A 15,866-nucleotide genomic window follows, 5' to 3' on the forward strand; every position below is an offset into this window, starting at 1 on the left:
TTCCGCTTTCTGCAAAGAAGTGCTGAGAAAGGCATAAATGCTGATTTCTGGCCTAGTTTCCTTTTAATGAATTTGAGCACGAGGTGCTGGTTCAGAACAGGACTTGAGTCCCAGAGTCTTTTTTTTCCCCTTTTTGCAGGGCAGGGTATGGCAGGTCAAATCCCAGGCTGCTGCTTCAGCTTGTGCCCACTTCAGCTGGTCTCGCTGAGAGACAGCGATGGCTTTACAGCAGGTCTCTTGTGAAAGTACTTGCCCTTCAGGGGAGAGAAAATCTTATGGAAAATGGACTGACATCTAACTAGTTTTGGACAATTCAGATCTCAGAGTGCTTTCTGTAATTTATCAGACACATATATTAAACCCTAATGAAGTAAAAACTTTTCAACATTTCTCAGCTGAAGCTGTTACAAACCCAAAATCCAACTGATGTTTCCATTGCATTTGCTGAAGATCTTTTTACTTTTCTGGAACGAAAGAAAAGAACTTGGAATGATTCAGTCCTCGCTCCCTGACACAGCCAACAAAAAGATCCTGGAGCAAATATCCTATACCAAGAGAAATAGCCTGCATTTCATGTCAAGCAATATGATGTGCAGTTTTTTATAGGCACCATAGATCATCACCATCCGGCTTGACAAGCTAACTGTCTGCAGTTTTTCTAGGAAAACCAGAAATTTAAAAACTAACCATACAAATGAAATGAGTTGAATGATGCTACAGCCAGAGCATAAAGCATCGTGGGCTTATTGCTTTGGAAACGTTACATTCGAGTTTACTTTAAAAAGAAAATTTCCATCTAGTCAAAAACACTTACTTACTGCTTTCAGTGGTRGTTATCATAGAGATGTTACACGTGTAGCAAAAGCACTGCTTAGAGCAGCAATCTCTGCATAAAACATAATAGAACTCGAGAAATCTGGGAACAAAACATTAATTAATCAAAGCAGCGAATGGGACTCGGAGGCTCTGCAAGGTCAGGTTCCACGGGAAGCATTCGCACACCGCGAAGAAAGGGTCGCTAATGCCACAGCCCATATAATTAAACAAAGCGGTACAATATATATCAGATGTCACCTTTCAGGAGAAAATAGGGATGAAAGGGCTTGGATTTTAACTTAGCCTGCTTTTATGCATGAGAGTTATTTATTATTTGTATAGTGGAAACACTTAAAGGTCCTACTGGAACAGGGAAGCCTTATAAAGGGTAAAGACTGATGCTAGACAGCACAGGGAGGGCAACTGTCCCAAAGACACGTGGGTTTTTTTTTGTTAAGACGAGCTTGACACTGCGAACACATCTGAGAAGCCCGAGCTTCACAAGATTATCTCTGTTTCAACACGTCCCTTGGGGGGTCGCATGCCACCTCACCGTGCCTGCTGGTAGCAAAGGCATTTCTTCCTGGGTTTTGGTGGTTTCTGCAATTCATTTAAGTTTTTCCCCCACTTTTCCTCAGACCAGTGATGTGCAATGATGTGAAGACGTTAAACACAACTCATGCGAAACGTGTGCTCATCCCTATAGGACCAGATTCRGCCAAGCCTCTTCGCATCAAAGCGGCACCTATTGCGCAAGGAAGGGATGTTCAGAGCGAGGCACAGTTCAGCCTTGCAGACCGGCAGGTGGCAAAACCTCACCGACAACGAGCTCGGTGAAAAAAGGATGGAAAACGGGCACAAGCTGGAGCTACGGAAACCTGCCGAAGAGGCAGGATGGCGAAAAGCTCGTCCTGCCCAGGGGGCAAACTTCCAGAGGGCAGTAAGAGCTGCCCTCCAGGAATAACGAAGAGCGGGCGACGACCCCTCGGAGGCGCCACGCGGAGCTCTTAAACGCGGCGAGAAGGCGAGAGGGTCGGTGGCGCGCGGCTCCCCGGGTGGCTGCGCCCAGCCGCTCCGCTGAGGTCTCCTCACCCCCCCAGGGACGCCGCCACCAGCTTCTGCTCCGTGCCGGATCGAGCGCCGTTTGGCGACGACTGCTCGGCGCTCCGAGCGACACCGATGCCAAAAGGCAGCAATAATCCGCCCACGTAGCTTCCTCCGTTACCGCCGTCCTCYGGCACGAGAGCAGGGTCCATTCCGGTTTCTTTTTCCGACACAGTTAAGACCAAGCTTGAAAGCTCACGGTTTCACAAGAATTCAGTCTTCAAACAGGGAGGGGAAAATCTACCAACCGCCTTCGTTAAGAAACTTTTCAAAGGGTAGGAGCTCTATTCTAAATTAAAAAAATAATAATGTGTTCAAATAATTTATTTTAAATCCCTCTCTCAATTCTACATTAGCTCCTAACAAGACAACGGCAACTTCCCATGAGACATCCCGACGCTCCTCGTGAAAAAGTGAAATTAAAGAGAATAACATCAGAACTTATTTTTGATACTAAATACAAACTTTCTAATTATAGGGCCGGATCATCTAGTCATTTAAAGTTCCCCAAAGCAAGAGGTGTTTATTCCTGGATAGGGAGCATGGGATTTTTTTTTATTTATTTATTACTTCAAAGCCTGATATTTTAGCTATAAAAAAAGTCAGGGAGTGAAACACTCAACCGGTGAAAATGTCCAAGCCTCCATTCATTTCCTCTGAGTTAAGACAATTTACACAAACTGAAAATCCAAGCTCATAATTTAAGAGTTTCACCATAAATGCAGCTGCTCCATACATACAGCGGAGCCGGAGCCCACTGGAGCCATCTGCAAGGTTTAACTTAATTTCAGTAAGAGTCGGAGGAGGCCCTGGAAGAGTTTACAGTACAGGTTCTCTCAGGCAGCTATGACGCCAATAAAAGTTGGGCAATTTGTTTTAAAAAGAAAAGATTCCACTCAGGGCTATATACATGACATATACGGGCCAGACAAGACATTTTAAAACAAATAATCTTTCGGAAAAGATATTAACTTCAAGAAATGGAAGTGACTCATCCTAAACATTTCCGAAGTTGATATTTAGCAGGTATCCACCATACTCTCCTCAAACTCCTGGGTGAGAGCACTTATGAAAATTTATAACCAAAACCTGTGGGGATTTTTATAAAGCTATATAACTGAAAATGCAAGTTCAGAGAGAGAGGGAAAAAAAAAGCCACTTTATCCATAATATTCCCACGGTCGATAAAACGCCGGTGTCAGACGGTAAGAATAAAGCGTGGCGAAGTGCGACCGCCTTCCCCTTAACTAATTCACAGATAGCAGTAAATTAACAAGTGACGTTTATTAGTTTAATATTCAAATATGGTGAACAGAATCAAAAGACTGCTCCATAGAAATGAGTGATTTCGAAACCCCTGAAGTCCCAGGCCGGCTCGGCGAGGCGCAGTGCCCGGCGCCCTGCCTCACCTTCGCCGCCCCTCCGCCGGCGCGCGGCCTTCGCTCGGGGAGCGCGGAGAAGCGGCCGACTTCCACCGAGCGCGCGGCCGCCCTCGCGAACAGGCTTCCCACGGACCTTCCTCCGCAGCCCTCGGCTCAGCAAAACCCCGGTTAAGCTAACGGGGGTTTTGCACGATTCCAGGCTGCAGAATTTGGCCTTTGCTCATTTTGGGTCCTCTAGACGTGATGCCACATGCTGAAGTGCTAAGCAGTAGTTGGCAGGGGCTTTCCCCTCCCCCAGCATCTCTCGTTTGGTTTAGACAGTAGGAAATAAATTAACCAGTTATGCATCTTTTTCTTCACAGCAAAAAAAAAAATTAAAAAAAAAAAATTGTTTTTCAGATAAGTTTCTGAACCATGAACCAGCAAAGATTTATAATAAAAAATTTATATGCAAACCTCTGCAGCGTACTGAGTTTAAATCAACCTTATTACGTAAAGACCCTTACCTTACAACATGAAGCCAAATGCAGAAAAACTGATTGTAACCAGAGCAAAAATCTGATTGAACACAGCAGCAGCCACTGCGCATTGGTAAGGTATCCCAAGGACAGCCGTACACATCCGAAATCACCCCACACAGCTCTAAAATTTTAATTCTTGCATGTAATAAATGAACATTGTAAATACACCCGGCCCAGTCCCAGTAAAAATTAAATATTTCCCAGATTTAAAGTTATCCCTTCAAGTGTAAAAGGAGGACAACTCATCTGGAGAAGCTACACAAACCCCTCTCTACCTCCCCAGCTGCAGAAGATGAACAGTGTGCAAGAGCAGAGTTCTTTACGGACAACATTTATCTTCCCAGTTTCCACTCACACTTGTTTCTCTAATTTTTACATACCCCGCAGAATTTTGTTTTCAGTCTGCACTCCTGAAGGGCCAGGTTCGTGGAGACCTCAGCAGAACTCATGCACTTAAACAACCTGAAAGCCATTATCCCGCACAGATTTAGATTAATTTGGATGCAGCTTTGACAAACATTAAATCTCTTCTTTAATGATGTTCCTCAAACAAAACAGTTAGCAAAATATCTGAATTTCCTTGTATAATGTCACATTTTAATGTAAACATCAAATAATGTACCAAAAGTTTTACCGGAAAAAAAAAAAAAAAATTAAAGCGGCACAATTCTTTATACCACTGGAGAAGGGGGGAGGAAAAAGCCAGATTACAAACATTTACACATGCATAGTGAAAAAAAAATTAAACAAACAAACAAAAAAGTATTTTACTAAATTCACGCAATTTTTTTTAAAATAGTTATTAAATCTACTAAGCACCAACATACCTAAAAATTTATTTTCAGCTTCATGATTCATTTAAAAAACCTATCAAATTAACTTTTCAAACAAGCTTATATTACTAGCTTGTCCAAAAATAAAATGTAGAGTATTTTTTTTAAAGTATACCAATACTTTTTATCTGAATGTTTCCAAACAATGGCATAGGTGTCTGCAAMGAATGCCTTTACTTTACCCTACAGTGGATGGAAAATACAATACCACATCATACAGAATCTAAAACTATAAAAGTCTGAGAATGCAGCATCCCTTCACAAAAAAGCTGATAAAACTGAAAGTATTTAGAAGATGCTGCACCTTTATTAAAAAAAAAATTAAATGAATTTAAGCAGAAATAACATACATTTTTACATTAACTGGCCATTTCTGGTACAGAAACCCAGCATAGTATGCTAATGTTATTGAATAAATGTAAATGCTACTTACAATCTTTTTAAATACAATTTAGACAAACTTTTTCCTTTTTTTTTTCTTTCTTTCCTTTTTTTTCTTTTTTTTTTYCTTTTTTTAAGTTGCACAGGTAACCTCTCAGCTGCTAGTTTAATGCAACACATCGGTAACATTACAAAAATTAAAAAATAATGTGTGTGTTTTTTCCTACAGAAAAGCTTCCAAAAATCCGACCCACATCAAAAAACGCAAAATAATGGAATATAATTAAAAAAAAAAATTAGTTGCAAGTCTAGCAGCAAAGCAATTAAGTGAGGATATATTTACTAATATAAACAAAGGGAATATTTGCAACTACAGGTGAAGCCCCAACTATCTTAGATCTACCGACACAAATAAAAATTAAATTCTCTCTAAAAAAAATATTCTGGTTATTTAAAATAGGAGTAAAAGCCGTTGCTACCTGATGAACTACCTAGGCTAAGTTCCTGAAACAAAGACAGAGGGTCGCTATTCTTTTTCGCCTGCTCGGGAGGGGGCTTGGGCTTCGGCGGCGCCCGCAGAGCGCTCGCGTAGGACATGGCGGGCTTGCTCCCGCCGGCGGGCTGCTGCCCGCTGCTGCTGGACTCGACGATCTGCTTGTTGGGCATGAGCGGCGGGAACTGGCCGAGATGCTGCAGCACGCTGTAGTTGAAGGAGTTGGAGAGCTGGATGCTGTCGGCCTTCAGGTGCTCCTCGGGGGGCTTCACCGTCTTCGGCGGAGCTGCGGAAGGAGCAAACACGGTTCATCTCAGTGAGCAACTCTGACGTCGGAAAGAGGTTTGCGATAATCGCAGAGCCGGTATGGAGCGGCGCGGAAAGCCACAAAGATCACGACCGTACTTTAACATGGCAAGAGGCTGGAACAATTTCAAGACGTGAGCCCTTCCCAGGATCCCTTCAAACGCCCCCCGAAGCTGGTGGAGCTAACTGGCAGAGACGACCGCGCGGGACACCAGGAGGCTCCGCAGGGGCTAGAGCCCCTTCCCGACCCAGGGCAGCCGGCTGGAAAGCGCAAGCCCAGGCGCCAATCGCCTCCCAGGGCGGATACGGAGGGATCAGGCAGAAAGGAGCGAGCGGATCGTCAGTGCCCAAACTGCAAGGGCACAAAGCAATATCCTGCTTCTCCCCATTTCCCTCCCCCGTATCGCAGAACCGAAAACTTCTACCCGGGACTTGGCACCCGCCTTTAACAGACACCTAATGCTGCCAAAAGCTTCCCGCAGGAGCAAGCCACTGCCTCTGCCGGTAACCTTCCCCTCGCATCCATCTTCTGCGCTCAATCACTCTCGATCCTAGGGATTTTCTCCTTAAATTATCCATTTCCAGCTACTGGTGGTTCTCCCACATAAGAGGTTATACTTCATCATTACTCTGACAAAGTACCAGAAAATACTAGGAAATACACTGAGATCACTGATTCAATTTATGGTGGTTCCCTTCCAATTGTAATAGAGCAACAAGAAATATTACTGATTCTGGAGAAAAATAACTTATCCTGCAACAAATCCCATTACTTTCCTTCGTTTTAGCACAAACACAGTTGCACTTGAAACCACTCAAAGGGAATATCTGGGTTTACTATAACTTTTTAGGAAGACTAAGAAGTAGTATTGCTTTGGCTAGAGGAAATACTCATACTCAGCAGGACTCTTCCGTAGACATCTGCAACGCAGCAGAACACTAATAACGTGACAACGCAGCAAATGCAACTCCTGCAAGCAAACACTGAACTACGGCAACAACAGACGCTTTCCGAAGGCTTGCTGAAGCTAGGTCACGATTTGAAGGGACAGCAGAAGATATTTTGTGAACAGAGAAAACGCTTTTCCACGGATGCCTACCGAGGAGCTCGCGGGGCGGCGCGGGGCGGCCAGGGCCGGGGCCGGGGCCAGGGCCAGGGCCAGGGCCAGGGCCGGAGCTGGAGCCGGAGCCGTTGCATGGAATGTTTGGGAAGGGGGCGGCCGAGGAGGAGGTCACCCACAGCTCGGGGGACGAGTAGTTGAAAGGGGGCTGGGTGCTGTGGTCCTGAAGCTCTTTACACTGACCAAGACTGTCTTGAGGAGTGCTTAATTCTTCAGAACAAGCCTGGACTGAACTAGAGGAAATTCTTCTTTGGTACAACGGCCTGCCTGGTCCTCTTGGTTCATACTGCAAGGAAAAAAAGAAAAAAAGACCTTTTGTTCCTTTTATTCATGTATCAAATGCTATTTTTATACACAGTTTTACATATAAATCTACCTGCTATCATGTCTTACAAAAAAACCCAAAAAAMCCCAAAACTCATTGCACATAGAAAAAACTAATACATTTCTAGTGGTCTGTTGTACACAACCACGTATTTTAGTCACATAAAACAGAAAGGAAGTACAAACAGCTTCAACTGCATTTCCTCAATTCTTATAAACCTTTTTACCTTTGAATCTTACACTCGGTGTGGGAGATACCTATCAACGTAGTGAGCAGAAAGATCCCCGGCATTTACAGATGAAGGAAAGGGAACACAGAAACATACAGTAGCAAGGGAAAATGTTCAATTACGACAGAGAGAGAAAAAATGGCATCTTTGGCTTTAACTTGCAAAGGGCAAATGAAGGACTCGCGTACCAGGGTCTGGGCGGGTATGGTATCACAGCTGTACGCTGCCTTTTGCATACGTACACCCAGCACAAATGCTCAGTGAAGTGTATCCTCTCGAGAGGAAAAATGAAAAGAACTCCAGCTGAAACCACAGAAATTACTTGCTTCCAGAAATCCCGCAGCTCTTGTAGACGGAAAGGGCAGGAGATCCTGCTGCCTTTAAGAGTTCCGATTTAAGGAACCTCTAAACTTTCTCAAGATCCAAGGCAAGTCCATCGCATTAATTTTTTTGTTTAAATGAACCGGTTATTGCTTCCTTCTGCACTGAACTACCAAGAGCACAAAAGAAGGAAAAGTCACTGAAGTAGATCTATACTTGGTAATGGGAAAAGTAAACATCCTAATGAAATGTCATAAAAAATTARCCAAGCACATACAAAAGAACTTGCTTGCAATGCCCCATAGTTGTTATTGATCATCCACAAAAAACAGAGAAAGCAAAAAAAAAAAAAAAAGTGCACGAAAGACCCTGTAAGATCTCGTTACAGCTGCCACATTCTGATGATCTATCAGTGAAACAGCACTTAGATTTCCTGTCACTGCATTCTCTTGAGGATGCTCGTTAAAAACAAAAACAAAATACAGAAGTTACAGCCTGAATCGAAGTCTAAAGGTATCCTTTTTATTGAGTTTAATGGGTAATTTCACATTTTTGATAAGCAATTAGGAAGTTATCGACGTTCTGGACACTTGCAAGTACAGACCAGGCAGAATGAGGTAAGTATTCCCTTAGATACGCATTTCAAATCTGCTTTGACTATCTGCAAGCAAAAGCTTATAAATACTGATCTAGAAAATAGTTTAATATGGAAAAGATGACAACAATGTTTCAAGAAGGAATAAGACGTACTGTCGCGTCTCTGTCTTCAGTTTGTTTTCTATTATAAATTATGCCAAAGCAGGTTATTAGCAGTTTTAGAGCTTTTTCATTTTCATACTAAAAGATACCTACTCAAATTCTTCATCGTTTTAAAGGCCACTCTTGGTTCTCATCACAAAATTACTTCAGAACGTGCTTAACTTGAAGCAAAAAATCCTACAGGTTTAGACAAAACTAACCACATTTTAAAATAAAGTGATTTTCACAATGCTTTCCTAACAGTGGTGATTAACAGATTGAAATTGAAGGCATATTAGAGGGTGTAGCATTAGAGGTATTTAGAAAAAAAATACCAATTTACGTGGGTACTGCAGTATTTGATAACAGGATACTCCTGCGAGTGACATTCATATACAGGCTTTATATAGTTACACAAAGCTGTGGCAGACGGTAAAGAACCATTCACAATTCTTTCAAGGACGTTATACCTTGCATGTAACTGAGTGAATTGTTTTTCACACCATCTTTCATTTTGTAAAACCTGCAACCTCCCTGGTTTTAATCTACTAAAATGAGTTTAAATGTGACTGAGAGGCTGCTGAAGACATGTAATCACTGGACATGCATCAAGAACTCCATCTTCAAAAAATGTTAGTTAAATAACCTTCAAAATCCCACGCTGCTTAAACTTGCGTAGCTTGTGAACTAACCACTGTATTGTCTGACAAGGTCATTTATACTTTGACTTACCTGTATGTATCCAAAGCTAAAAAACCTCTTATCTTTAAATGTAATGTCTACTTTACTCAGTTCTTCTCTATCATAGCATGTATATGACTAATCTATACATTCATATAAAGAAACAAAATAATATGATAAATGTTACTGTGCAGATTTTTCCACATTTAAGCACCTCACATCCACTGAAATAAACTCAAGTTAGTACCCCACAAACTCCTTGACTTTGGCTAACATTAATTGAGAAGAGTTGTCCTCCCTGATTTCAAAAAGTTCTACATTTTTCATCCATTAAAATGAATACATTTCAAATAAATTGATAAGCAGTCAGTTATTAGAAGCTCTAATGTTTAGAAACAGTAATGTTTCATAAATGGTTTCAATGAATAATAATTTCAGAAACGTAAGACACTGCTTCAGAATACAGTAAGCTATACATTTCAAAATAAGAATATTTTTGTATAATCATATAGAAAACTAATTATGAAATTCTGGATTTGAAATGAGTTTTAAAATACTAACAGCCATTACATCTCCCCTGAAACCTGCCTCATATGAGGAATTGCTGTTAAAAATACAACTAAGACTGCGTTTTGACTCCTTTACTTATTCAGTTCTACCCACTAGCTGAACCAAATCTCTTGCAAACTTTGTAAGTCTCTTTTAGCACTTTTACAGCATCTGGCATTTCTGTCACATATTTTGAAAGGAAGAAGAAATATAAAATGAATTTGCACTAATTACATAAAGACTCACTCTATTTGTCTTCAGATAGCAGGAGCTGTCAGAAACTCTGTCGGAATATTTATTAGTTTATTACTGCTGAAGAGCCATTGTTCTTATGTCCCGCTGTACTGATGCATTAACTGTTGTCACAAGTATTAGATTTTATACAAGGTGGTGTGGTTTAATGGGCTGAGACACAGAATTCCTAAATGTCTATAAAACCAAATCTTACTACAGCTCTAGCTAGGACTTTGAGGACTCTGTTAACCTCTCTGAATCTGTAAAAGACAGAAATTTGTAAAATACAGTGGAATTCCATTTTAGATGTTTCGCTCAGACACATAAAAAGTAAGATCTTTTCTACTTCCAAAATCAAAAGACAATGAAATATGTATTTTATGGGATAGTGATGAGCAGAGATGCCACAGCTAGTGCAAAAACTTGGACAAAAACCTATCACAGGACAAGCCACTTAAATTTACAYAGAAATACTGGATCACATGCAGTCAGTTTAAAATTACCTGAGAATATTAATTCTGGCATTCCTGCAGCACAACCTGGCTGTTGTCTGCATATAACTAAATGTCTGCATATCACACTCCTTAGCATGCTGCTTTCCAAGAGGGATTAATAATTCCTGTTCAAAACCTGAYGTGAACCAGCTGCGTGCACTCGCAYAGTCCGCATCCCCTAACATACATCTCCAGCACGCAGAACAGCAAAGACCGACAGCGACAGAGCCAGCTCTGCTGTGGCAGGGTTTGTGCTGGACCCACATTCACGCTACGCAGCTGGGTATCTCTGCACTGATTTCTAATACTCTGAGCCCCCCCAAAATATAGGATGGCTTTACAATGAATCAGGTCAGACTAGGTGGGATTTATTATATCAGATTTTGACCATGTAAAAGCAACTGTATGCTTCTTGTCTTAAGCTGGTATGAAAAGTAATACAGCCACATTCACGCTGTTTTAATACTGAGCCARCTGGACAGCTGGTTCAAGCTGACTTTCCAGCAAGCCATTTAAAATGTTTTCACCTAGGGCATGGTTAATTTGCACTCCAGGTAAATGACCTGCAGATAACYGAGCAATGATTGCAAAAACTTCTGAATAACATTCTGAAAGCTGAGACCTACRGCTTAGTACAGAAAATGTTGTACCTGCAGGGATGAGATCTGCAAATGTACATAGGATGAACTGAGAAGACATACGGAAAAATTTTACCTCAAAGGAATTTCCAACAGGAGTTTTTAGTATGTGAGGTATTGTGCACTCTCGACCACTTCAAAATATAATTTCATAATAAAATGACACCACACAAATGTATAAGTAGACAAAAACCCCCTACCTCTTCTAAGCTGTGGAGCGAAGAAGCAGATACTGCTCGAGATGTGAGTGGATGAAATGGCTCCTGACCAACTGCATGCTGATGATTCTGTATTTGTATAAAAGGGTTTTGTTGTGATCTATGGGGCAATGGAGGTATACCATAATGAAAGCCCTGCCCCATTAGGTGATTCTGCTGTAGGTTAGCATAAGTCCATGATCCATCAGGTTGCAGGTATTTCAAGGGAGATGGGGTTATATGTTCAGATGGCATTGAGAAAGGGGGATTGTATATTTGGGGTAAATGCTGCTGAAATGCTGGGTTACTGGGTATTTCAATGTCTCTGCTGTTTTCAGTGAAGTTAGGAAAGTGACCACTGTGATTAGAGTTGCAGGAAGGAGAAGGGAGTGCTGGTGGGCTTCTGGGCTGAACTTGTCTGTATTGCAACAGTCTTGACTGAGGGGGTGGCATTTCAGCTAAGTCCCGACTTTCACTTTGATCACGGTGTGACAGTTCTCTGAGCAAATCCTGGAATCTGTATTGACAGAATAAATGTTATCAAGAAAAAGAAAAAAAAAAGGTGTTTTGCTAAAAATCCACTCTTTTTGAGGTTGAGAAAACTTCAAGCACAAAACACTGAATTTAAATTTAAATATCATCTTTGAGCTTACTGACCCTAACTTCAAAGGATATGACTGTGAGCAATCAGAAATTAGGCACAAGAAGATTAATTGGATAAAATACCCACCTGAATCATCTCAAAGTTTTAAGAACTTGAGATTTTCTTTTCAGTCAGAAGAATCAAGCTTTTGTTATCTCTTAAGAGACAACTAAGGTAAGAACTTCCAGCTTTTTATACAAAGTGAAAAACTTCAAGCAGTTTAAAAAAAAAAGACTTTAACCCCTTAAAAGGCAAAAGAACAGAACAATCAAGGATTTCCCTCACTTGTAGAATACAYGTCCAAACTTCTTCAAAAGGCTGAGAATGTTCAATTCAGCACATTATGGAGTCAGATAAGAAAGCATATGGAGGCTTTACCATGGCTGTAACAGCTCAGATGGAAAATAAGCACAGTGGAAGATGACAGTAATCAGAGAAAATTTAAAAATCTAGCCATTATAATGTATGTGAATAAAGTTGACAACCACAGGTACCATTTTCCTGTTTATGTTCAACAGCTTCATTTCTGTCTCATAATGCTCCATCTCAAAACTAAGCAGATTTTTTTAAACGAGCAAAGGCTTTTTAAAAAGGAAGAAAAGTTTAGGTTTCATTGGGGAAGAGTGTTGGGAGGGGAGCATTTGTTGTGTTTTGCTTTTGTAAGCACAGAATTCTAATACTGCTACTTTTATTACTAATTCCATTTGAAGAATTCTCAACTTAACACGCTTTAAACTACACCCAGATGCTTCTTTATAAACACTACAAGGCTGTTACTCTCTATCCATTCCCTATTCCATAAATACAGCACTGAGAAACTCCATAAATCTATTTTTTCCACTACAGCTTTACTACCCAATACACTAACAGAATAATGCGTAACACAAAGTGTAACTGCCTACTATTTTAACCCTCATAATAACAGCAGTCCGTTGTAGTACTTTTAAGTTATAGATAACGTGCCGCTGTTCAATTTTATAGAAATGCTGATGATTCAGTAAAGGAATACCTTGTATACGTTGCCTCTGTTTCATCTTCTGTGTTACTGGCAAGTTTCCAGTTTGCCCTAACTTGCTGCTGTTGATGCAATCCAATGGGCTGCTGAGGAAGATGTGGGAGGTGAGGATGGTGATGGTGTTGATATGGAATACTGCCCTGACTGAGATAGGCATTGTGTTCATTCCACTGCTGTAACCTGGCTTGTTGCTGCTGCCTTATTGTTTCCAAAGCTACATTTCCATGCATACGATCTGTAAAAAACATTTAAAAAAAAAAATTATCTAATGCTCCTTTTTAAAGATCTTGCTGTCAAAAAACCCACCTTTTTTTACAGTATATTCCAGGACCTGTTATATATTAACAGCATTCCRGTGCATAACCCGTTATTTAAATCACACAGAAAATCCTATAAACATGAATCTTTTAATAAAGTGCTGAATATTCAAACATGCCTCAAGCAGCAAATTATGCTCAATGACATTACTTATGGAAACTAACCCAACAATGACCCAATTCACAGCAATATGCCTGAAAAGGTAAATACCTTCTTCAGTTTCACTTCAGGGTAATTAGAATTGCACAGTCTGAATTTAACTACAGAAGGGTCACCTACCTAGAGTGTCCCCTATGGGCATTCCTGATGGATTCTCTTCAATGAAGTTGTTCAAGTGGGTTGGCAAAACTGGGTTGTGCTGTGCAATAGGCCTCAAAGGATTACTGACTTCTTGTAACATAGGTGGGGGGTGTTGTTCTGAAATCACAGCATCTACAGCAGGAGAATGTGGTCGGTGGGGAACTGGGTTATTAAAAAAAGACTGGCTGGGGCCTGCCTGGTAAGCAGGGGAAAGCTGCGAAGGTTGTGGAGGCTGCTGATTCAAATGATTATGCTGCTGAACTACCTGGCTTTGCTGGGGTGGCAACTGGTTTTGTTGTTCAGGTAAATGATTTTGTTGCTGACTTAAAAGGTTTTGCTGCTGTTGCAGAGGATATGGCTGCCTTGGTATCTGTGACAGGTGCTGGAAGTGGCGATTGGGAACGGCATACTGGGAGTGGGGAGGGGTGAGATGGAGATTCAGCTGCCTGGGGTTAAGATTATCTTTGCGATGAAATTTAGCATTAGGATAACCAACACTGGAACGCGACTCCGGGCTTCTATTCTGAGAATTTGCTTCTAAGTCGACCTAGAAAGAGAGGATGGAAAAACTTTGAAAATTTACCTAAAAAAGCAAAAACCATGACAGTAATGAATAAATTCATTTAACAATGAATAAAGTTTATAAAACTTCTGCGGGGGGGGGAACATTATATATGTTAGAACCACTCTTTTCTTTATTTAAGAACAAATATATTCTGCAGTAGTTTGCATCAACTTGTTTTAACTCCTTAATGTTCACTCATGAYTTTGATTTTTTTCCTCTCTTGAAAGAAGGTAACTAATTCTACTACCACTATTCTATTTAGTGAAAACTAAGAAAAAACTACTCAATTCTTTCTCTTCAGGCTTCTGTATGTAAACTGACATTCAAACACTGTCATCATCAAATTTCATTCTGTAGCTACTGTTATTGCAGGGATGAATTACCAACAGCTTCCTTATGACCATCTCTAATTTAGCTAATTACATGCAACTGTTAAGCCTTAAGTCTTTTGTTTTCATTTCTAGGACACACTGACACCACATATTTAAAAGAAAAAGTAATCCTTTATTTGTCCATTTTAGATTATCACTCCTTTTCCTTATTCGCATTGCCATCCATAAGATTAATATTCTACAGTCTACAGTCATTGTGAACCTCTTCTCCTGCTCACCTTCATTCCTAGCAGAATTGTTTATCTCTAGTCATGCAATGTTTTAATTGAAATTTCCATTAATTCCTAAACATTCAAAAGACAATAGTATTCTGTTTTATTATGTCAGGTATAGGCTTACTATGTACAAACTAATACAGTTTAAAAACAGTTTAAGAACAAAAGGTTTTTTGCAAACACTTACTTGTTAGTGAAACCCCAACAATTGGTCTTTACCTCAACAAAGGGTTTAAAAAGTCAATTCTAGAATATTAACTTTTACTTCAGCCCTGGGCAAGAAGAAAAGGGACCTAGTGTCACTCAACACATATTAGAGATCAGTACTGATGGCTTATCATGGAATAGAAATGTTGTAACTATGATAGGAAGTTTTTGATAAAAAGGAATAAAACAAAGGTATATGAAGAGGTCAAAGAGAGATGAACAGCATCTCTTCTCAAAAAGAACAGAAGAGTACCTAGAACAGAGGGAATATTAAAGAAAAAACAAGGCAAACCAACCTGCTTGGATTCCACAGGTTTCTTCTCAGGTGTCCGAATTTTACTGATTTCAGGTCCAGAATTGCTTTCACTTTTACCTAAAAATGTTTAGCAAATTAATTAACTAGTTTCAATGGAAAATTTTTTTTTTCTTTGCTTTGTCAGACACAGAAAAACTTATCAAAATAGCAGTTACAGAATAATAGAGAAATTTAATATAATTTACCCAAATAAAGCTTCTTCTTTAAACTGCACTTTGTGCATTAATCATCACTAAGTACTTCTTTCAGCTTAACTGCAAGCAACATCAGTAATAGCAACCACTGGACTGCAGAGCAGAAACAGACCAAATACAACCCCCATACACCGCCTCTGATTACTTCCCTCCTCTGAACATCACAGTATCTTAGATATTCTTTTATGGCTAAACACAGTTTATTTCCCCAACTCCTTGCACTCTTGCAGATCCCTCAATTTCACTTAAAATGGAAAAAGAAAGAAAAAAATCCTTTGCACAATTTCCTACTGAAATTTCAAACTTACTCAAAATAAAACTAACTTGCAATGGAATTT

At 40.3% G+C, this 15,866-nt stretch overlaps 1 protein-coding gene across 7 annotated transcripts in view; it reads right to left on the reverse strand.

The window, feature by feature from the left end:
- Positions 1-3,808: 3,808 nt before the first annotated feature.
- HELZ (helicase with zinc finger) overlaps positions 3,809-15,866 on the reverse strand; it is an 88,885-nt gene continuing 76,827 nt past the window's right edge. For 6 of the 7 annotated variants that reach the window (XM_026067469.1, XM_026067471.1, XM_026067470.1 and 3 more), the window contains 6 exons: positions 15,315-15,391; positions 13,619-14,186; positions 13,016-13,256; positions 11,367-11,880; positions 6,937-7,243; positions 3,809-5,816 (listed from right to left, as the gene is read on the reverse strand). In XM_026067469.1, the coding sequence (XP_025923254.1) occupies positions 5,485-5,816; positions 6,937-7,243; positions 11,367-11,880; positions 13,016-13,256; positions 13,619-14,186; positions 15,315-15,391 (2,039 nt within the window). In that variant the 3' untranslated portion in view covers positions 3,809-5,484. The remainder of the gene's footprint in view (positions 5,817-6,936; positions 7,244-11,366; positions 11,881-13,015; positions 13,257-13,618; positions 14,187-15,314; positions 15,392-15,866) is intronic. The other variant, XR_003253779.1, reaches the window with a different exon arrangement.

The sequence above is a fragment of the Apteryx rowi genome, unplaced genomic scaffold (assembly GCF_003343035.1).
Source record: "Apteryx rowi isolate R43461 unplaced genomic scaffold, aptRow1 scaffold_26, whole genome shotgun sequence".
Taxonomy (NCBI): domain Eukaryota; kingdom Metazoa; phylum Chordata; class Aves; order Apterygiformes; family Apterygidae; genus Apteryx; species Apteryx rowi.